At 41.8% G+C, this 22,417-nt stretch overlaps 2 protein-coding genes across 2 annotated transcripts in view; one reads left to right on the top strand and one right to left on the bottom strand.

Annotated features, from left to right (window-relative positions):
• Nucleotides 1–7,220, top strand: part of LOC110499317 (uncharacterized) — a 13,846-nt gene extending 6,626 nt beyond the window's left edge. The window contains exons 5-9 of the mRNA XM_036956145.2: nucleotides 8–214; nucleotides 3,401–3,601; nucleotides 5,190–5,362; nucleotides 5,723–5,840; nucleotides 6,009–7,220. Coding sequence (XP_036812040.2) covers nucleotides 8–214; nucleotides 3,401–3,601; nucleotides 5,190–5,362; nucleotides 5,723–5,840; nucleotides 6,009–6,212 — 903 coding nt within the window. The 3' untranslated portion in view covers nucleotides 6,213–7,220. The remainder of the gene's footprint in view (nucleotides 1–7; nucleotides 215–3,400; nucleotides 3,602–5,189; nucleotides 5,363–5,722; nucleotides 5,841–6,008) is intronic.
• Nucleotides 6,676–22,417, bottom strand: zc3h6 (zinc finger CCCH-type containing 6). The gene is made up of 15 exons (XM_021576390.3): nucleotides 21,887–22,417; nucleotides 19,764–20,001; nucleotides 19,265–19,402; nucleotides 18,508–18,787; nucleotides 18,094–18,266; nucleotides 17,086–17,223; nucleotides 16,336–16,450; nucleotides 15,616–15,725; nucleotides 14,881–15,164; nucleotides 11,585–11,847; nucleotides 11,278–11,502; nucleotides 10,821–11,000; nucleotides 10,031–10,314; nucleotides 9,745–9,904; nucleotides 6,676–9,552 (listed from the first exon to the last, which is right to left on the bottom strand). Exons 1-15 carry the CDS (start codon nucleotides 21,976–21,978, stop codon nucleotides 8,288–8,290), a joined length of 3,945 nt encoding a protein of 1,314 aa, XP_021432065.2. The 5' UTR covers nucleotides 21,979–22,417; the 3' UTR covers nucleotides 6,676–8,287.

The following is a 22,417-nucleotide window of genomic DNA, read 5'->3' as shown; positions in this document are numbered from 1 at the left end:
TATGAAGGTTGGTCTGCAGGGTGGAACACCAGGAGATTCCAAAGAAGGGATGACTGAGAGCAATCTTTCTCCTACTCTGAAGAAGCTTGATTACCAACCAGACATTGCACCCTGGCAGACAACCAATCCAGAGAATATTAATACCACAGAACAGAATTCCAGTATCTGTGGTGCAACGCTCAAATATGAACCTGCGACGGCAACAAAACAGTATGTAAGTATTGAATAGCTGATACTTTAAATATTTTAACTACATAGATACAAGATCATCTACTTTTGTATTGTACGGTATTTGTGCTTTTTCTGTTAGAATTATATTCACATTATATAGAGTATATATAGTTGAAGTCGGAAGTTTACATACACTTAGGTTGGAGTCATTAAAACTCGTTTCTCAACCACTCCACAAATTTCTTGTTAACAAACTATAGTTTTGGCAAGTTGGTTAGGACATCTACTTTGTGCATGACACAAGTAATTTTTCCAACAATTGTTTAGACAGATTATTTCTCTTATAATTCACTGTATCACAATTCCAGTGGGTCAGAGATTTACATACACTAAGTTGACTGTGCCTTTAAACAGCTTGGAAAATTCCAGAAAAGGATGTCATGGCTTTAGAAGCTTCTGATAGGCTAATTGACATAATTTGAGTCAATTTTAGGTGTACTTGTGGATGTATTTCAAGGCCTACCTTCAAACTCAGTGCTTCTTTGCTTGACATCATGGGAAAATCAAAATAAATCAGCCAAGACCTCTGAAAAAAAATTGTAGACCTCCACAAGTCTTGTTCATTCTTGGGAGAAATTTCCAAACACCTGAAGGTACCACGTTCATCTGTACAAACAATAGTGCGCAAGGATAAACACCATGGGACAACGCAGCCGTCATACCGCTCAGGAAGGAGAAGCGTTCTGTCTCCTAGAGATGAAAGTACTTTGATGCGAAAAGTGCAAATCAATCCCAGAACAGCAAAGGACCTTGTGAAGATGCTGGAGGAAACAGGTACAAAAGTATCTATATCCACAGTGAAACGAATCCTATATTGACATAACCTGAAAGGTACCTCAGCAAAGAAGAAGTCACTGCTCCAAAACCACCATAAAAAAGCCAGGCTACGGTTTGCAACTGCACATGGGGACATAGATCGTACTTTTTGGAGAAATGTCCTCTAGTCTGATGAAACAAAAATAGAACTGTTTGGCCATAATGATCATCGTTATGTTTGGAGGAAAAAGGGGGAGGCTTGCAAGCTGAAGAACACCATCCCAAACGTGAAGCACGGGGGTGGCAGCATCATGTTGTGGGGGTACTTTGCTACAGGATGGACTGATGCGCTTCACAAAATGGATGGCATCATGAGGATGGAAAGTTATGTTGATATATTGAGGCAACATCTCAAGACATCAGTCAGGAAGTTCAAGCTTGGTCACAAATGGGTCTTCCAAAAGGACATTGACCTCAAGCATACTTCCAAAGTTGTGGCAAAATGGCTTAAGGACAACAAAGTCAAGGTATTGGAGTGGCCATCACAAAGCCCTGATCTCAATCCTATAGAAAATTTGTGGGCAGAACTGAAAAAGCGTGTGCGAGCAAGGAGGCCTACAAACCTGACTCAGGTACACCAGCTCTGTCAGGAGGAATGGGCCTAAATTCACAAATTATTGTGGGAAGCTTGTGGAAGGCTACCCGAAACGTTTGACCCAAGTTAAACTATTTAACTTCTGACTCACTGGGAATGTGATGAAAGAAATAAAACCTGAAAGAAATAATTCTCTCTACTATTATTCTAACATTTCACATTCTTAAAATAAAGTGGTGATCCTAACTGACCTAAGACGGGGCATATTTACTAGGATTAAATGTCAGGAATTGTGAAAAACTGAGTTTGGCTAAGGTTTATGTAAACTTCCGACTTCAACTGTACATTATTATTATTATTGAAAATAAAAAACAGATACTTTATTTTCATAAGTATTCAGACCCTTTGCTATGAGACTCAAAATTGTGCTCAGGTGCATCCTGTTTCCATCATTGAGATGTTTCTACAACTTGATTGGAGTCCACCTGTGGTAAATTCAATTGATTGGACATGATTTTGAAAGGCACACATCTGTCTATTTTAGGTCCCACAGTTGATAGTGCATGTCAGAGCAAAAACCATGCCATGAGGTTGAATGAATTGTCACAGAGCTCAGAGACAGGATTGTGTCAAGGCACAGATCTGGGGAAGAGTACCAAAAAATGTCTGCAGCATTGAATGTCCCAAAGAACATAGCGGCCTCCATTATTCTTAAATGGAAGAAGTTTGGAACCATTAAGACTCTTCCTAGAGCTGGCCGCCAAGCCAAACTGATTAATCGGGGGGGAAGGGCCTTAGTCAGGAAGGTGACCCATGAACCCTATAGTCTCTCTGACAGAGCTGCATAGTTCCTCTGTGGAGATGGGAGAACCTTCCAGAAGGACAACCATCTTTGCCGCACTCCACCAATCATGCCTTTATGGTAGAGTAGCCAAACGGAAGCCACTCCTCAATAAACAGAACATGACAGCCTGCTTGGATTTTGCCAAAAGACACCTCAAGGACTCTCCGACCATGAGAAACAAGATTCTCTGGTCTGATGAAACCAAGATTGAACTCTATGGCCTGAATGCCAAGCGTCACGTCTGGAGGAAACCTGGCACCATCCCTACGGTGAAGCATGGTGGTGGCAACATCATGCTGTGGGGGTGTTTGTCAGCAGCAGGGACTGGGAGACTAGTCAGGATCGAGGGAAAGATGAACGGAGCAAAGTACAGAGAGATCCTTGATGAAAACCTGCTCCAGAGCTCTCAGGAACTCCGACTGGGGCGAAGGTTCACCTTCCAACAGGACAACAACCCTAAGCACACAGCCAAGACAAAGCAGGAATGGCTTTGGAACAAGTCTCTGAATGTCCTTGAGTGGCCCAGCCAGAGCCCGGACTTGAACCTGATTGAACATCTCTGGAGAGACCTGAAAATAGCTGTACAGCGACGCTCCCCATCCAACCGGACAGAGCTTGAGAAGATCTGCAGAGAAGAATGGGAGAAACTCCCCAAATAAAGGTGTGCCAAGCTTATCGTGTCATACACAAGACTCAAGGCTGTAATCGCTGCCAAAAGTTATTCAACAAAGTACTGAGTAAATGGTTTGAGTGCTTCAGTTATATTTCAGTTTTCTACTTTTTAATACATTTGCAAAAAAATTTTTATTTTTTTTTTGCTATGTTATTATGGGGTATTGCGTGTAGATTGATGAGGGGGAAAAAACTATTTAATGAATTTTAGAATAAGGATGTAAGGTAACAAAATGTGGAAAAAATAAAGGGTTCTGAATACTTTCCAAATGCACTGTATACATTCACATATTTCTTTGCAGGATGCCCCAAGGTCTGCATTCTTCAGAGACACCCTATCCCTGACTTACCTCACCCCTTCCCTCACCTACACCGCCTTGTTCCTCAAACAAGAGACAGACAGGTGGGACGCTCGGGGCAACCGTATCGTTCAGGTAACCAGGGAGATTGCAGACCAGATCTACCACATGACCCAGTACCTGAGGAGGAAAGGGCCCATACTGGTAATGGCAATCAATCAATATTTGTATTTATTTTCACACACTCGATAGGTGCAGTGAAATGTGTGGTTTTACAGGGTCAGCCATAGTAGTAAGGCGCCCCTGGAGCAAATTAGGGTTAAGTGCCTTGCGCAATGGCACGTCGACAGATTTATCACCTTGTCGGCTCAGATATTTCATCTTTCGGTTACTGGCCCACAGGCAAGGTGGTTTAATAGATTTATTTTCATGGTTGGACATAAAAGACTGTAAAAACACCAGGAAATCAGCTCCAAGTGATTTTAATTTAACAAATCCGTTCCCAAGTATTCTGAAACATAATAGAGAGACACGTGATTGTATATAAATGTAATCAAGGTTTGAAATTATTATGTTTTAGTGAAATATTATATCTGTTTGGGCTTCTTGTAGTCAATTTGCAGTCTACAAATGATTTGTAACTATGCTCTAACAGCTAGGCTACCTGACACCAATAATCAATCTGTTTATTGTATTTAGTGCAGTCAGGACGAATTCTGAATCCCTGAATATTTGCTATTTATTTGTCTGTATTAAGCTTTTTCTTAAAAGTATATGGACATCCCTTCAAATGAATGGATTCAACTATTTCAGCCGCACCGTCATAGGGTGCCACCTTTCCAACAAGTCAGTTTTCACATTTCTGCCCTGCTAGAGCTGCCCCGGTCAATTGTAAGTGATGTTATTCTGAAATGTAAACGTCTAGGAGCAACAACGGCGAAGTGGTAGGCCACATAAGCTCACAGAACGGGACTGCCGAGTGCTGAAGCGCGCAAAAATTGTCTGTCCTCGGTTGCAACACTCACTATCGAGTTCCAAACTGCCTCTGGAAGCAACGTCAGCACAAGAACTGTTCGTCAGCAGCTTCATGAAATGGGTTTCCATGTCAGAGCAGCCGCACACAGGACTAAGATCACCATGTGCAAAGCCAAGAATTGGCTGGAGTGGTGTAAAGCTCGTCGCCATTGGACTCAGTAGTGGAAACGCGTTCTCTGGAGTGATGAATCATGCTTCACCATCAGTCAGACGAATCTGGGTTTGGCGGATGCCAGGAGAACGCTACCTGGCCAAATGCATAGTGCCAACTGTGGAGGAGGAATAATGATCTGGGGCTGTTTATCATGGTTTGCGCTAGGCCCCTTAGTTCCAGTGAAGGGAAATCTTAACGCTGCAGCATACAATGCCATTCTAGATTATTCTGGCTTCCAACTTTGTGACAACAGTTTGGGGAAGGTCCTTTCCTGTTTCATCATGACAATGCCCCCGTGCACAAAGAGGTCCATACAGAAATGGTTTGTCGAGATCGGTGTGGAAGAACTTGACTGACCTCAACCCCATCAAACACCTTTGGGATTAATTGGAACGTTGACCTCACTAATGCTCTTGTGGCTGAATGGAAGCAAGTCCCCGCAGCAATGTTCCAACATCTAGTGGAAAGCCTTCACTGAAGAGTGGAGGCTGTTATAGCAGCAAAGGGGGGACCAACTCCATATTAATGCCCATGATTTTGGAATGTGTTTGACGAGCAAGTGTCAACATACTTTTGGACATGTAGTGTTGATCTATATTACAGAGCAAAGAGATGTTTGTCAACACAGCAAAAGGCGTGGTCTCAAATTGCCAATACATCACCCACTTTGTGAGGGTTATATCAAACCACTGTCTGGACAAACAGTGTACTGCTGAACTGTCTCTCAGAGTGGAACAGATTCTCACCATCACCAACCAACTCACTATCATCTCCAGGTGAGTGATCAATCATTCAAACCAATCAATTCAATGTATTTATAAAACACCTTTTACACCAGCAGATGTATTGCACTATAGACAACTCATGTAGACGTTACCTTCCCAACAAGAAACATTTTTCCTTATAGAATAGCAGTCAAAATACCTGAATATAATTTGTGGGAGTCCTTCAAGGGTCCATACTTGGTCCCTTCCTATTCTAATTTACATCAATGATCTTCACCTCGTTTCCAGTTCTGTATTTTTCATACTGTTCACTGATAACAATAATGTATTTATATTATACAAACATCCACAGAATCCAATATCCTAAAGTAGATCAGAACTAATACAAGTTACATACATCTATTTCTACAGTGTTAATGCATTGACCCCTGGAAGCAAGTCTTCAGATGAGATCCTTGTGAAGAATGCCCAGAACCTGCTTCAGATAGTTCTGCATGGGGTCAGAGCAGCAGAGACAGCCTGCATCAAGGTAATAACCACTACCGGGAGATGTACACATTCCCTGCCCCATAAATGTATGGATTCCCTGGTAAACCTGTACATTTACAATTGATAGGGAATGTATATATTTCCCGGTAAATGTATAGATTTCCCGATTTTACACATTAACCATAACAGATAGAAATCTGCCAAACAGGGTTTGAAACAGCCGGAGCCCAACTCAGATGGGGTGGAGGCAGCAGCGCTCTGTTTCCAGTGGAAGAGGAACCTACAAATGCACCGAGCCCAGCAGAACTGTAATTCAGACACAGATGATCTTGGCCTGAGGAGAACCTCCCAGCACAGAGAATCCCCCAGCCTGGCCCTTCCTATTCACATACAGAAACAGGGATTCAAGTGAACGTGTCAAACCCCATGGACTGGACACCAGGAACTACTTGTTGCTACCATGTAAACATATGAATCATGTCCACAGGACACACAACTTTGTGACCACATTTCTTAAATACTAGATATGTTATCAAGCACATGATGTGCAATGCATTACACTTCATAGAAATGTTTGGCTGTAAAGGCTATTTTGAAAATAGCAAAAAGTTTAATATTAAGGAATGTGGATTTGAAATATTTTGGGCATCAGAGTAATCTTGAGGGAATCCTATTTGTGTCAGAAAAGGATGTTCATATGATAGGGAAGATATACAAAACTTGCAGAGATCCTATCCAACTGACAATCTCTGACAAAAAAATATAAACTATTGGAACCAAGACTTAAAAATAACTGACATTGGTACAAGATTGAGGGAATGTTGGAACATAACTAATGAAATTACAGTTAACAAAAATGTACGCTTAATCCAATATAAACTAATGTTTTTAATTTATTACACGAGACAAAATTCACAAATTCTACAGCACAATGGCAGAGTCACGTCTTAAGTGTAAAACGAACAATGACTCAATAATCCATGCCTTCTGGGAATGCTATAAAGTCCCAAAGTTATTGGCAGAGTTAGAAAGTTGGCTGTCAGAAGTATTAGAATGTAAATGTACTTTTAATCTGTCTGCATATTTCAAGACATGGCATACGAGGGTGCAGTGAGATACCCGATGGGTTGGACGATATTTTTCTTGTCAATTATCTTGAAAAGACGTATAGTTACAAACTGGAAATCAACCAATCCTCCATCGTTAACACAATGGAAAAGTACAATCCTTTATTATCTAAGTGTTGAAAGTGCGTGGGTGATGGAGAGAAACAAAATGATGCCGTTTGAGGCCATGTGGCCTGGCCGAGAGTATTGCTGGAGATGGGGGTGTGAGAGGGTCTAGGCAGGGGTGATGTTGTGGATGTTTGTGACTGTATATTGTTGTTTGCATATGGATGTTATGTATTGGGGGAATAAAAGAGGAATATAAGTCATGTACATGTCCTTTGGCTATACATAAATACATCTCACAACATAAAGGAGGATGTCATGTATGGATTTCTTTTTTTGAAAGACACTGCTTAAAAAGGCATTTCAACATGATGAGCATCTTTGAGTTTGACCATTTAGACAATATCTGATCAACCATATTGACATTATAAAACAAAACAAACATGACATAACCCAGATTACACCATTCATAAAAAAACACTGTGTTTATGATACGAAACAAGCCATTTAAAATGTGACCTAATAGCATATAATAAAAATCAATTCAATTCAGTCAATCTCAAATGTAGCACCATACATAATCACACAAAATGGACCAAATGAAACCCATGTTACACCCACTTTCAATATTCTCATTTCTTAACCACCATAGTGAGCATAGAACACAAATGTAAAAGTGTCTGTAAATAATATTAAAGTATAAGATCAAAAGGAAAAATAACTGAGATTCAAGGTTTACTTAGTGTTCTGGTATATAGGACTGTATTGTTTGTTTTTTAAATGTTTTTTTTCTTCTCAAAAGGTGTAGACCTGGCCGAAAATACTGTACTGTTTCATAAAACAACCATTTTAATACAGTTCCTTAATATTACATATTTTGATATGAAAGTTAAACCCTTAATACTGTCCATATCTTAACTCCCTTTCAAAGACCAATAACATCCCTATAGACTTAAGATAGTTATACTGTACATAAACCAAGTCTTTGCACAGCCAGCATCTACCCTACGTCTATGCTGCCATGACTGGTAGCCATATACTGTATAATAACATGATCAAATGTCTGTCTTGAAGCAACAGACAGGGACTATCTCTATCAATGTACAATACATTTAGTGACACGTGAGTCTATTCTCAACAGATCCTGAAGAACAGACAGTTTTATATACAGGTGAAATAAATATGTAAAGCTCAATAATAATGATACAAGTTTCTAATAAATGTACAGAACATACAGTATATTTTACTAGGTTGTCAATATATTTAGAAACATTGCAACACAGGAGTGTTTTCATATATTTCAAAATAGGAGCATTTACTGACTGAAAGGGGAGGCAGTGGGGTCGAAGGTCTTGAATACGTCTTTCAGCGGCCTATCGTCTTCTGTCTCCTCCTTCTCTTTTGCTTCCTCCACCTTCTCCTCCTCTTTACCCTTCTCCTCCTCCAGCTCCTTCTCCTCCTGCTGCTTGGCCTCCTTCTCTACCTGTTTGACCTGTCTGGGGTCTGTGTAGGGGGGCCTGATCAGGCCTGCGAGGGCCTGGATGGGTAGGTGGTGGACAGCGGGGGCGGAGGATTTGACTGGGGAGCTGGGAGGCTCCGACCCTGACATTGTCACTGTAGGAGCAGAGGAGAGGGTAAGAGGTGGACGACTTTTGGACCCAGACCCATCCATGGCGCTCTCTGTACCGCCCTTGACATCCTGTGTGGATACAGACCCTCCAGATCGCTGGGTTGGCGAGAGCGAGGATGATGCTGGAGTTTTAGTGTTAGTGTTGTTTTCTCTCTTGGCTGGTAGTTTGAGGATCCCAGTCTTCCTCGGGGGCTCTGTCTCGTCCCGCTGGCCCTGCTGTGGTGCCTGGTTTCTGGGGTCATAAAGGCTGATGCCCCCTAGCAGGGTGGAGGTGGTGGGGCTCTCTAACCCACCACCGGACGAGGACAGGCGCCCTGGGGCGTACGGACACAGCTTCTCTGGCTTCTCAGCCTCAGATTTAGATGGAGCTGGCGCCGGGGCTGAAAATGTTAACGTAGTGGTTTTGAGGGAAGAGGTTCCACTAGCACTGCTCCTCTGCAACCTGGGGTCTCCTCCACCTCCCCCACCACCTCTCTCCGTCTCCCTCAGGATAGGAAGCTTAGTGTCCACACTACCTGACCGACCTATCCGGGGGTCCACACCCAGGGCCTTGTGTTGCCTGGGATCCAACAACCTCTCTGTTGACCCCCTGGGCTCCAGTGTCCTGGAGGGGAGCCTGCCTAGTCCAACCCCCACACCCAGCACACCCTCCTTCAGACGGGCAGCGACCAGGCGAGGGTCCATGTGTGGAGGGGTGGTGGAGGTGGTTATGGTGGAGTGGTCAGGGGATAAAGTCCTGGTCCTATTGTTGGTTCGGTTCATCTGTGCGTCAGCGATGAGGGGCGGTAGAGGTAGATTGATGGAGTGCTCCTGTTTGGGCACCAGTGAGGGGATGAGATCCTCAGCCGACCAGACCACGGTTGAGGCATAGGCTGGGCGCTGTAACACAACGTCTACACGGATGTGGCTGAACTGCTGCAGCTGGCAGCGTGGGTCGCGGAGCATCACCCCTAAAAGTTAATTTCATCAACATTTTACGAAATATTGTTATGGACAACAAAGTTTTCTATTCTATTCTATTTCATTTCATTCACATGGCAGATGTCAGTAAGACAGTAAGAAAATATTAAATACTAGGCTAGAAAACAACAACAGCAGCAGCATTCAAAAGAAAAATAGGCTTTAAAATATTAGGGTTATACCTGGGCAGGAATCCAAAGGGATGAGAGCAGCCCGCTCTCTTAGCTCCCTCTCTCCATCCTCATCCTCCTCTCTGGCTGGAGCCTTATTGTGGTGATGCTGCTGCTGGCGATGGTGGTGGAGCTCTGGTTTGAAGGAGTTGGGTGGCTCCAGGGGCCTCACCTTATTAGATTAGATTCAAATACTAATGTCATCAAAGAGGAGATTGGTTTTTCAGCATATAAGCTCAATACAAAGTAACAACAACAGACATGCACCAGCATTAAACAATAGGCTAGATATCTATACCTTCCTGGGGTCCCTGGCCTGTCTGGGGCCCCCGCTGGAGTCGGGCTCTTTCCTCATGTCTGGTGGTCTCTGGCGGGGGTCTGCTGCCTTCATACGGGGGTCGCTGGGTGGGGCCCGCTCCTTCTGGAGCCTGGGGTCTCCAGGGGCCAACTGTGGAACAGAGGGGTGTTTGATGGACTGTGGCCCCTGCTGGAGCTTCTCATTCTGTTTCTTCAGAGACTTAAGAATGGCCGTGACACAGTTCCCATCCTCGTCATCACTGGAGTACCAGTTAGTAGAGTCATCTGAAACGTGTAGAGTGGGGATCATCAACAAGATTCAGCCAGGGGCCAATTTGTTCTTGAGTGGATGGTTGGGAGGCCGGAACATAATTACAAATAGTTTGTAGACTGCAAATTAACCGCAAGAAGCCCAAACAGATATGTTTGACTAACCCATTTATATACGATCTTGTATCTCTCTATTATGTGTGGGAATACTTGGGAACAGATTTCTTAAATTAAAATCACTTGTTTATTGTCTTATGTCCATTTATGAAAAAATAAATAAAACAAATAGTGGGGAGCCAAATAAAACCACCCGCCAGTTGGGGAACCCTGGTGTAGAGCATGTAAGTTATGTTCATGACGATTATACAGTATAAGCATGATTTAAGTATTGCCAAGCAAGTGCAACCAAGCATACTGTGCAATATCTGTGAAATGTGTACCCTAGTTATTAAATGGTAATGTTTGGTGATGAGTACAAGACTGTTTCACTTTGCTGTAAATAAATAATCCTTCACACTCACCTTTAGGGGTTTTGCCACCTTGTTCCTCAAAACCTTGTGGCTCACTGCCTTGCTGCTGCTGTAGGTGTAGGAGCAGGGCCTTCTGTACTGCAGGGGGTAGGCCCTGCATCTGGGACAGCATTTGGGAGTCAGCGCTCCCCTGCTGTTGGGAGGTGTTCTGACTGAAAGGCATACCCATGTCTAATGGAGAGGAGGTGGGGAGATATGAGGAGGAATATGCAGAGAGTGAGGTTTTAATGAATCAACATCTGTTAACACATCGAAAGAACTGGATATAAAAAAGGAAAGCTATAACAACAGAATAGAATATGGTCATTGCTTGGAGCATTTAGACTGAAAAACCCACATACTGTAAATAATGAAATCCTTGACATAACAAATTGATGGCTAGTATCTGCATTATCTGCTTATTCCTTACTATAAGAGACATTCATCCATGTATCATTGTAAGACCAACCTCCTTGGCCCATGGCCTGAGCCTGGTTCCTGAAGAAGTTGTTAAAGAACTCTGCAGGGTTTTGGCCCACGGCTCCCATGGTTTGGAACGGCACGTTCATGTTCTGAAGCATCTGCATGGGGTCTGGGAATGGAGGGAACGGTGGAGGGGGCCTCTGGAGGTTCATGTTCATATTGGGGTTCAAGTTCATATTTGGTCGGTGACCCAGGAAGGGTGGTGGCGGACCTGGAGGCAGGAATAAACAGCAAATGAGAGGTTTTAATGAATCAAACTGTACAGATGCATTGAGAGAACACAAAGGAAATACCTGGAGGTGGTGGCATGGGGAACCCATGGGGTGGTTGGTGTTGGGGGTGCTGTCCAGGGGGGTTCTGCTGTTGCTGCATTGGTGGCCCAGTGTGGGATGGATAGGGAGGAGAGGGACCCCCCATGGAGCCAGGGGGAGACCCCGGAGGGAGGACAGGGGGTGGGCCATTGGGTCCACTCTGCTGTATGTTGTCATCGGGACCCCCTCCACCAAACTCATCACCCTGAAACTGGCCTCCAGACTGACAGTTGAAGTTGGATCCACTGCAACCCCCAAAAATATGCATTAATTAATTCAGGGGATTTTTTATAACAAATTTAATGGGATAATAAACACAGTGTACAAAACATTAAGAACACCTTCCTAATATTGAGTTGCCCTATCAAGGGTTTTTCTTATTTTTACAATTTTCTACATTGTAGAATAATAACACATATGAAATCATGTAGTAACCAAAAAGGTTCTTCAAATGTTCTGGATTGACTGACCTTCATGTCTTAAAGTAATGATGGACTGTCATTTCTCTTTGCTTATTTGAGCTGTTCTTTCCATAATATTCAGTATACCACTCCTACCTTGTCACAACCCAACTGATTGGGTCAAACGTATCAAGGAAAGAAATTCCACAAATTAACTTTTAACAAGGCACACCTCTTAATTGAAATGCATTCCAAGTGACTACCTCCTCATGAGAGAATGCCAAGTGTGTGCAAAGCTGTCATCAAGGAAAAGGGTGGCTACTTTGAAGAATCTCAAATATAAAATATATCAATCAACAAATTGATTTGTTTAACACATGATTCCATATGTGTTATTTCATAGTTTTATTCTACAATGTAGAACAAAATAAAAAACCTGGAATGAGTAGGTGTGTTCAAACTTTTGACTGGTACTGTATTTATCACAGAACAGCACAAACTGGCCCTAACCAGAATAGAAAGAGGAGTGGGAGGCCCCGGTGCACAACTGAGTAAGAGCATGGACGTACACTACCGTTCAAAGGTTTGGGGGTCACTTAGAAATGTCCTTGTTTTTTAAAGAAAAGCACATTTTTTGTCCATTAAAATAACAAAATTGATCAGAAATACCATGCAGACATTGTTAATGTTGTAAATGAAGAGGCGACTCCAGGATGCTGACCTTCTAGGCAGAGTTGGGAAAAAAGAGCCATATCTCAGACTGGCCACTAAAAATAAAATATTAAGATGGGCAAAAGAACACAGACACTGGACAGAGGAACTCTGCCTAGAAGGCCAGCATCCTGGAGTCTTCTCTTCACTGTTGACGTTGAGACTGGTGTTTTGCGGGTGCTATTTAATGAAGCTGCCAGTTGAGGACTTGTCTGTTTCTCAAACTAGACACTCTAATCTACTTGTCGTCTTGCTCAGTTGTGCACCGGGGCCTCCCACTCCTCTTTCTATTCTGGTTAGAGACCGTTTGCACTGTTCTGTGAAGGGAGTTGTACACCGCGTTGTACGAGATCTTAAGTTTCTTGGCAATTCCTCACATGGAATAGCCTTCATTTCTTAGAACAAGAATAGACTGTCGCGTTTCAGAAGAAAGTTATTTGTTTCTGGCCATTTTGAGCCTGTCATCGAACCCACAAATGCTGATGCTCTAGATACTCAACTAGTCTAAAGAAGGACAGTTTTATTTCTTCTTTAATTAGAACAGTTTTCAGCTGTGCTAACATAATTGCAAAAGGGTTTTCTAATGATCAATTAGCCTTTTAAAATTATAAACTTGGATTAGCTAACAAAACGTGCCATTGGAACACAGGAGTGATGGTTGCTGATAATGGGCCTCTGTACGCCTATGTAGATACTCCATTAAAAATCAGCCGTTTCCAGCTACAATAGTCATTTACAAGATTAACAATGTCTACCCTTTACTTGTGATCAATTTGATGTTATTTTAATGGACAAAAAAATATACTTTTCTTTCAAAAACAAGGACATTTCTAAGTGACCCCAAACTTTTGAACGGTAGTGTATATATTAAAGATAATATTATACACAGTTGAAGTCGGAAGTTTACATACACCTGAGCCAAATACATTTAAATTAAGTTTTTCCACAATTCCTGACATTTAATCCTAGTTAAAAGGACCTGTTTTAGGTCAGTTAGGATCACCCCTTTATTTTAAGAATGTGATAATAATAGTAGAGAGAATGATTTATTTCAGCTTTTATTTCTTTCATCACATTCCCAGTGGGTCAGAAGTTCTCCAAAAAGTATGTTCTTTGTCCCCATGTGCAGTTGCAAACCATAGTCTGGCTTTTTTATGACGGTTTTGGAGCAGTGACTTCTTCCTTGCTGAGTAGCCTTTCAGGTTATGTCAATATGGGGCGGCAGGGTAGCCTAGTGGTTAGAGCGTTGGACTAGTAATCGGAAGGTTGCGAGTTCAAATCCCCGAGCTGACAAGGTACAAATCTGTCGTTCTGCCCCTGAACAGGCAGTTAACCCACTGTTCCTAGCCCGTCATTGAAAATAAGAATTTGTTAATAAATTAAATATAGGTCTTGTTTTTACTGTGGATATAGATATTTTTGTAGCGGTTTCCTCCAGCATCTTCACAAGGTATGCTGTTGTTCTGGGATTGATTTGCACTTTTTGCACAAAAGTACGTTCATCTCTAGGAGACAGAACGCATCTCCTTCCTGAGCGGTATGACGGCTACGTGGTCCCATGGTGTTTATAATTGCGTACTATTGTTTGTACAGATGAACGTGGTACCTTCAGGCGTTTGGAAATTGCTCCCAAGGATGAACCAGACTTGACGAGGTCTACAATTTGTTTTCTGAAGTCTTGGCTGATTTCTTATGATTTTCCCATGATGTCAACCAAAGAGGCACTGAGTTTGAAGGTAGGCCTTGAAATACATCCACAGGTACACCTCCAATTGACTCAAATGATGTAAATTATCCTATCAAAAGCTTCTAAAGCCATGACATCATTTTCTGGAATTTTACAAGCTGTTTAAAAGCACTTAGTGTATGTAAACTTCTGACCCACTGGAATTATGATACAGTGAATTAAAAGTGAAATCATCTGTCTGTAAACAATTGCTGGAAAAATTACTTGTGTCATTCACAAAGTAGAAGTTCTAACCGACTTGCCAAAACTATAGTTTGTTAACAAGAAATTTGTGAGTGGTTGAAAAATTACTTTTAATGTCTCCAACCTAAGTGTATGTAAACTTCCGACTTCAACTGTATAGCTGACAAATTGTGCAAAAAAACATTTACATTATACTGAAGATTATGTGAGCACATGTAAGGTAAAAGTAAAGCTACCTTTGAGCAATCTTCTGAGCCAGGTCCACTGTAGGTTTCACCACAATCTCAAACAGAGAGGGGATCTTCTTTCCCCCAGAGTTCCCCCCACTGCTTCCCCCCTCCTGTGGGCTGGAGGGTCCAGGACCAGGGTTAGGACCTCCAGACCCAGGACCACCGGGACCCGGTGTGGGCAGCAGCCCCACCCCAGGAGGGGGTTTAGGCAGGGGGGCAATCCCCTGTTTCCTCAGGTCCTCCAACTCCATCTCATCTTCATGGGCGATCTCCTCCTCTGTGTTGATTATCTGAAGACAATACACACACAATGAAGCAAACAATCTGATGCAAAAGCTATACTCTTCACTGTATGGCTGTGGGTAAGGAACTAGTGAACTACTGTTCAGAATTTAGACTTTTGATAGATGACGCTATTAGATGTTACTATTTTGATCCACACACAATCACTAAGTTGTTAGTGTAATGGTTTTAAAACGCAGACCGTTTAGACCGGGGGTAGGCAACCATGGTCCTGGAGGGCCGCAGGCACTTCCATGTTTTTCATTTAACCAACCTGGAAGACCAGGTGTGTTGAATTTGAACTGAACTGATCAATTAGCTCAGCTGGTCTGGCGTGGTGCCTAGTTGGTACAAAATCCTGTAATACCTGCTGCACTCCAGGAACAGGGTTGTCTAGTCCTGGTTTAGACACATAATATTTCAGTTTGTGGTGTTTATGATTAATTATGTTTTTCTTACCTTATCAAGCAGGTCTTTGGTCACATCATTCAAAGGATCATGCGAGAATTTACAGTTGTCTCCCTGATAACACTTGGCTCCAGTATGAAAAAACTTACAGGGATATTCACGTACAGCCACGAGTCAAGGACAAGTATGGAGGAATAAATGTATTACAAATAAGTGTATTACAATTGTCTGTTTTTATGTGGTGAAGCCAAAGACACATTTTCACATTTTCACAGTTTTTCTAATTCTACAGAATACATCAAAGTTTAAATCTGGACTCTAGACTCACATATTAGTACACATATTACATTGCATATCAATATAGGACATCACTTATCTCACATACAATAAAACACACATATTACATAGTATTTTATGAAGAGAATCTCTAGCCTAGTCAATATATGACGGCCATCTACTGACCCAATGAGTCATCATGACTAAACAGATGAGGGAAGTCAACTAATTCCTCTCATTTGAAGTTGATCAGATAAGCATGAACCCTCTAGAGTTAGAGTAATGGTTTCATTCCAGGGTTGGGGTCAATTCCATTTCAATCCAGTCATTTCAGATAGTAAACTTAAATTCAAATTCCAATCCATTGCTTATCAAAGAGGAATTGGAATTTCAGTTACCTTCATGAATTAACCTAATAAAAAATAGATTTGGCAATTCCACGCAATGACAGACACAATTGCAGAATATTTGTTGGTGATTCATATTGAAGGATATTGTGCATGTAGATGCAGTTGTCTCCTTTACTGCAGTATCCTTGGAGGTAGAATTTACACAGCTCCTTCTTCTTGTCTGGAGTAACCAGCTCATGTTCAAACTTACACTGGTCCCCCTGAAAGAGGGCGAATATGATGTGAGGCAGACAGAGATAGAATACAAGGTTGTTCTTTTTAAAGCAAATCAGCATACCAGCCTAAAAAGTACATTGATTTATTTTGCACTGTCATGATACTAACACAATATAGACTTAAGCAGTTCATAGCTACTTATAACAATGCTTATAATTATGAGCGTGCCATAATGCATTATACCTGTAGACCTCCGGTAGTGTAACCGACATTTCTGTTGTTACATTCACCTCAGAGGTGCCGACTTGACTTGCCTTACCTTGATGCAGTCCCTCTAGGAAGTATTTACCTTGATGCAGTCCCTCTAGGAAGTATTTACCTTGATGCAGTCCCTCTAGGAAGTATTTACCTTGATGCAGTTCCTCTAGGAAGTATTTACCTTGATGCAGTCCCTCTAGGAAGTATTTACCTTGATGCAGTCCCTCTAGGAAGTATTTACCTTGATGCAGTCCCTCTAGGAAGTATTTACCTTGATGCAGTCCCTCTAGGAATTATTTACCTTGATGCAGTCCCTCTAGGAATTATTTACCTTGATGCAGTCCCTCTAGGAAGTATTTACCTTGATGCAGTCCCTCTAGGAAGTATTTTCCTTGATGCAGTCCCTCTAGGAAGTATTTACCTTGATACATCGTCCCTCCAGGAAGTATTTACAGATGTATCTCCCGTTGTGTTCCACCGTGTGTTGGTTTATGAACTCCTTGGTCATAATGGGACGCTTCTTCTGAAAACCACCCGGAGGGCCCTTCCCACCACCCTCCTATGGATAAGACAAGCAAAGGGACAACATTAGTCTGAAGCAGACTGTAAAAAATATGGACGTAGCCATCAATGACGTCACCCTATTGTTTTCTATGAGAATGCCCAGTGGTGCATTTGATGACAAGGAAGTGTCATTACAGCATGTCGCCATCTTGCTACAGGGAGAGATTTTTGGAAACATTGCAGTTTGATCTGCTCTACAAAGTGATGTTGAAGGCTAGCTCAGTGCTGCCCCCTCTCATGGAGTATCTAAACTTGAAGGCCGACTGAGGTACTACAGGCCTCCATTAGCAACTAAATGATCCCTTTGTCTGTGTGTGATTTTAAAGTACCATACAAATCCCCATTTCGCCATTCACTATAATGGAGCGTCCTGTTTTCTAGAAACAATGCCTGCAGTAACGCAGATGGCCTTCAACTTGAAATCCACAATGCAAGTGGGCAGTCATTCTCCCCTGGTCTGAAGGTAACAAGTAGATTCTAACAATACTAGATTTTTATATAGAGAAATTATCTTTGCTCTGACATTTCTTCTATAAAATAAAAATAAACACCAGGAGGGCCCTTACTTCCTTCTTATGGACAAGGTCACCAAAGGGACAAAATGGATTGGTCTGAACTCTAAACCAACTGAGGTACATTACACCAATTCTATTGCTCTTTCTCAATTAGTCTTTTCTAGATTCCTCTCATCTTCTCTCCTCATCACCTTCTCAAACTGGATTGGAGAAGATCCAAGATCCTTCCCCTCTGACCTTCTTCTCCAATGCTTTTTGAAAAGGAGATGAGGAGAGGGGATGCAAGAAATTGAGGAAAGACATATTGGGAAAGCGCCTGAATTGCAATTTACGCCATCTTTGTTCTTTACCTGCTTCATCCCCTCTCCGGCCTGCTCGGCCCCCCCACCTCGCCCCCGGCCACGCCCCCAGTTCTTGTTGCCCTTCATCTGCTGCATCTGCTTCTTGTTGTTCTTGTTGAGCATGTTGCCCCGCCCCCTTCCTCCCACTCCACCTCCTCTGCCCCGCCCCCGCTGACCACCAACTGAAAAACACAACAACCATTAAAAGTCAGAACAACAGGATCTAATACATAGATCTTTGTAAAACATTTATGCAAGCTGCAATAAAATAAAAAACACATTTGTTAGAGGTGATATGAAAATCCAAAATGGACACACTTTACACTACTATAGCCACTAGACTGTTAACTTCGACAAACTTGAATATCATTCGACAAGACATTTCAACACAAAATCAACACAATTCACACAGGCCATACATACACTGCTGCTGTTGTTGTTTCTGCATGCCCTTCATGCCACCTCTCTTCATCTGGTCCTTGGAACCACGTCCCCTGCCCAGGCCTTGGCTAGGAGATATAGAGTCTTTCCCCTGCCACATCTCCTCCTCATCATAATCACCCCCCTCTCCCTCATAGTCATACTTGTCTTCGCTGTAGTCGCTGTACTTGTCATAGTCACCACTACCACTCCTGTGTCGGCCTGCTGACCTCTCTGACCTCTGTGGGTTACCATGGCCACCACTTGATGGATCACATCCATGCTGGAGGAGTCAGTCAGAAGAGATGGTAATGTTGTTATTGAAAAGGTATTGTATATGATAAAAATGCTTGTTTATGCATGCCTATAGGCCCTGCGATAGACTAGTGTCCTGTCCAGGGAGTGTACTTGTAAATCACAAGCTGCCTCCTGATAGGCTGCTGCCCTATGGGCTGTTCTGGCTCAGACAAGGCTTACTTGTCCATTCTCACTTACTTACTTATACATGCCTATAAATACTTTAAATATATGTAACAAAAATATAAATGCAACATGCAACAATTTAAATAAATAAATAAATAAATTAGGCCCTAATCTATGGATTTCATACGACCAACCACTGGGGAGCCAGGCCCAGCCAATCAGAATGAGGTTTTCCCCACAAAAGTTCCACCCTTCAATGCTTATAAATTCATATAAATGTTCTAAATGCTTATGAATTGTAATACATATAAATGTTACCAAACAATTAAATATTTACCTGAGCTGACTGGCCATCATAGTCACCACCACGGTGTGACCTGTCTTGGTTCTTCTTGTTCTTGGGCCTGTCTCTCTCTGGTCTCTCCAGGGAAGACTCATAGCTGTCAGAACTGGAGCTACTGGAGGGGGAGTGATGCTGGGAGAGAAGAGAGCAAATACTTAGGATGGTATTATGACTTCATTCACATTTTCTGTCTCCCACTGAAATGAATGAATGACGTAAACAAATGTTTGAGTTGTAAGTGCTTATCTCAACTGAATCGGGTCCATAGAGAAAAACTGAGGAAGTAGAACATATCTAAATAAATTGATTTGTAGGTCTAAAGGTCAATTAAGTCAAATCAAAACCTGAAGGTCTACAAAATCAAAAGCAGTGCTGAAAAACCAAAGACATGCTGAATTGAAGGATTTTGCAGACTGAACATATTTGTGATTGTAATTTTTGGAGGACTCTACTTTAACGATGCCAGGCGTTGATTTCATGATTCTGGTCTTACTTTCCGACTGTCGCGTCTCCTTCTCTTTGACCTTCTCTTCTCTCTTGTTTTTTTGTATCTTTTTCTGGAGTGCCTGTGTGTCTTGTCTTCTTTCTCTATGTCTTTTTCCTTTTCTTTCTCGTTTTCTTTTACTTTCTCTTCCTTTTCTTCATTCACTTCTTTGACTTCTTCTTTGCTCTCCTCTTCAATCCCAATCCCTTCATCATCTATTTCTCCATCTTCCAATTCACCATCCTCTCTTTAAACAGAACATAACATGTCAATATCAATTTAGAGAATCAAAAAGTGGACAGGAAACCAAATAGGCCATTTTCAATCTCAATAAACTGCTGTGTCAAAATCAACTTTTCTATCAAACTGAAATTACATTTATAGAGACATTTAAGAAGAAATTGCTTGAATGAACTTCAGTGTTCTACAGAATTAGAAACAACTGTGTTTTTGTCAATAAATCACTAGAAATATCCACTTTTGTATTTTTTGGTGAGAATCCCATCAACCGTCTAGCACCCTATTCTATGGGCCAGATACACATATGAAGCATTTGTGATTTTAACATTGAGGTAAACAAATGTTGTGATTTTGATATATAGGTTAACAAATGTTGTGATTTTGAAATGTAGGTAAACAAATGTGATTTTGACATGTAGGTAAACAAGTGTTGTGATTTTAGCATTCAGGTAAAGCAAATGTTGTGACTTTGACATGTAGGTAAATAAATGTTGTGATTTTAACATTCTGGTAAACAAATGTTGTGACTAACATTCCGGTTAAACTAAAGAGGTGGGGTGAGTTTGACAGCACAAATTTGATGTGTTCAGGCAAAATGTGATAATACACACAGTTCATGTACTGTAAGTCAGGGCATAAATGTATTCTCGGGTAAAGGGACAGTAGTGGAAACAGGGGTCTACGTAATTAACACGTACTAAGCTGCAATTTAATATCAAACAACTTGTGCTGATAAAGGAATAGTTATGGGATATGAATGAGCTGGTTGGGGCATATAATAGCTTTCTTTGTTGAAGATGTGCATGCTGGATGTTTTGCAATGGGGAAAGGTGACAATATATGAACTGCTACATGTTCATGTAATGACCGTAGAGTTCAGATTGGTTGGTGATGGGCCTTAGTATAAAGTGGATGCATTTCAAAAGATGGGAAACACTGGCAATTGAAATAAACAACATATACATTCCTGTTGATAAATATCATGCTTATTCATGCATATCTCCACCAATAATTGTGTTACTTGTTGATGTGAAACCAGAAATTCACACAGGTCATTCCATACCAGGTGCATCACCCATATTTTTAAAGTGAGGTCCTAAATATGCTAATTGACTGATTTGGTTACTATTCCGGTTTGGGCATTTCTACTGAAATCAAGTCAAACTTTTTTACATTTTATATCAGAAGTGGCCATTTCTTTTTATATATCATATATTATGTAGTTCCCACAAACTTAAAACTAATGCTGGATTAAAAGCATCCCTTTTTTCCCCAGTGGTGCAAGCTAAACATCTAACAACACTGGCAAATAGATCAAATTAAAGGGGCTTCTAATGATTGTGAGAGGGTGTGGGAGTTATCGACATCATCAACTGACAGAGACAGTCATTCAACACTGGCATTACAGCACAGCAGAGGCAGATTCTCATTCACAATTCTCTCAGCAATTTGTGTGGTGTTCGATAGGGGGTGGTAAAGAAGCGCATCATGACTGGGGCGGGGCTAAGGCTATTACATCGTCGACATTTACATAACCCCCTACAGAATGCAACAATATGATATGACCATGATAACTAACCATACCCATCCCATATCCTCACTCAGTCAATGATACAGTGGAACATTGATGCGATGTCGCTATGCTTCCAAATGGGTGTTTCGTGATGGGAATTCTGTTTTGGACAGCGGGATAATGTTACTAGTACCTCGCTATAACGCATGCATGAAATAATCATATGTGAAAAGGCCCGACTTCAACAACGGAGCGTTGTCTGAGTCATTCGAATACAAATTCGGCTCATAACACAACAGTAACACAAGCATGTTGTTGAGACGCACAGATGAGTGGGTAAAGAAGATATAATTCCAGACAGATAAGAATGTTACTCGACCTTTCCTCCTCTGCAAGCTCAGAGTCTGTCATGTTTTTGTCAAGAACAACAACGGGGGTTGGGGGACTGGAGACCAGGCTCACAGAAGCCATGGACGGTAGGTGGAAACAACAACGGTTGGAAATGCCTTTCTCCTTTCGAAACAAGACTGAGTTGTTGTAGGCTATTCAGTCTGAGGCCGTTGGTGTTGGGTTGTGTCGTGAGAAATGCTGGTAGATTTCATGGAGACTGGAAAAAACTCACGGTAACCGTTACAAGTCTCAAACAGAGACAGGCAACAGACATTCTTTCTCCTCTCTCATTTCAATGACGTATTAACCCAGCAAGCACAGCTTGATACCCCGCTTTGTTATTATCATCCCGCCGGTAGACTGCTGCCATGGTATCGAGATATTGGAGACGGAGGGAGAAACACACAGATTTGTAACAATTTTCGTTGGTTTCAGCATCTTCATCGTCATAGGACATTGCGCCCGAAACATGTTCTCAAAATGGCTTCTCGGAAACCGAAGAACATCCTATTTTTTGTAT

Source organism: Oncorhynchus mykiss, chromosome 20 (assembly GCF_057628025.1).
Source record: "Oncorhynchus mykiss isolate SJ-2025 chromosome 20, ASM5762802v1, whole genome shotgun sequence".
Lineage (NCBI taxonomy): Eukaryota > Metazoa > Chordata > Actinopteri > Salmoniformes > Salmonidae > Oncorhynchus > Oncorhynchus mykiss.
The sequence above is the reverse complement of the archived record's forward strand: the minus strand, read 5'-3'. Positions and strand labels throughout refer to the sequence as shown.

Excerpts from the sequence above, each read along its gene's own strand:
- zc3h6 (XM_021576390.3), bottom strand. The coding sequence starts at position 21,978 with ATGGCTTCTGTGAGCCTGGTCTCCAGTCCCCCAACCCCCGTTGTTGTT. Across the intron at positions 19,403-19,763 it reads GGAGACGCGACAGTCGGAAA|CATCACTCCCCCTCCAGTAG; the intron begins GTAAGACCAGAA and ends CTTCTCTCCCAG. Across the intron at positions 18,267-18,507 it reads GAAACAACAACAGCAGCAGT|TTGGTGGTCAGCGGGGGCGG; the intron begins GTATGTATGGCC and ends TGTGTTTTTCAG.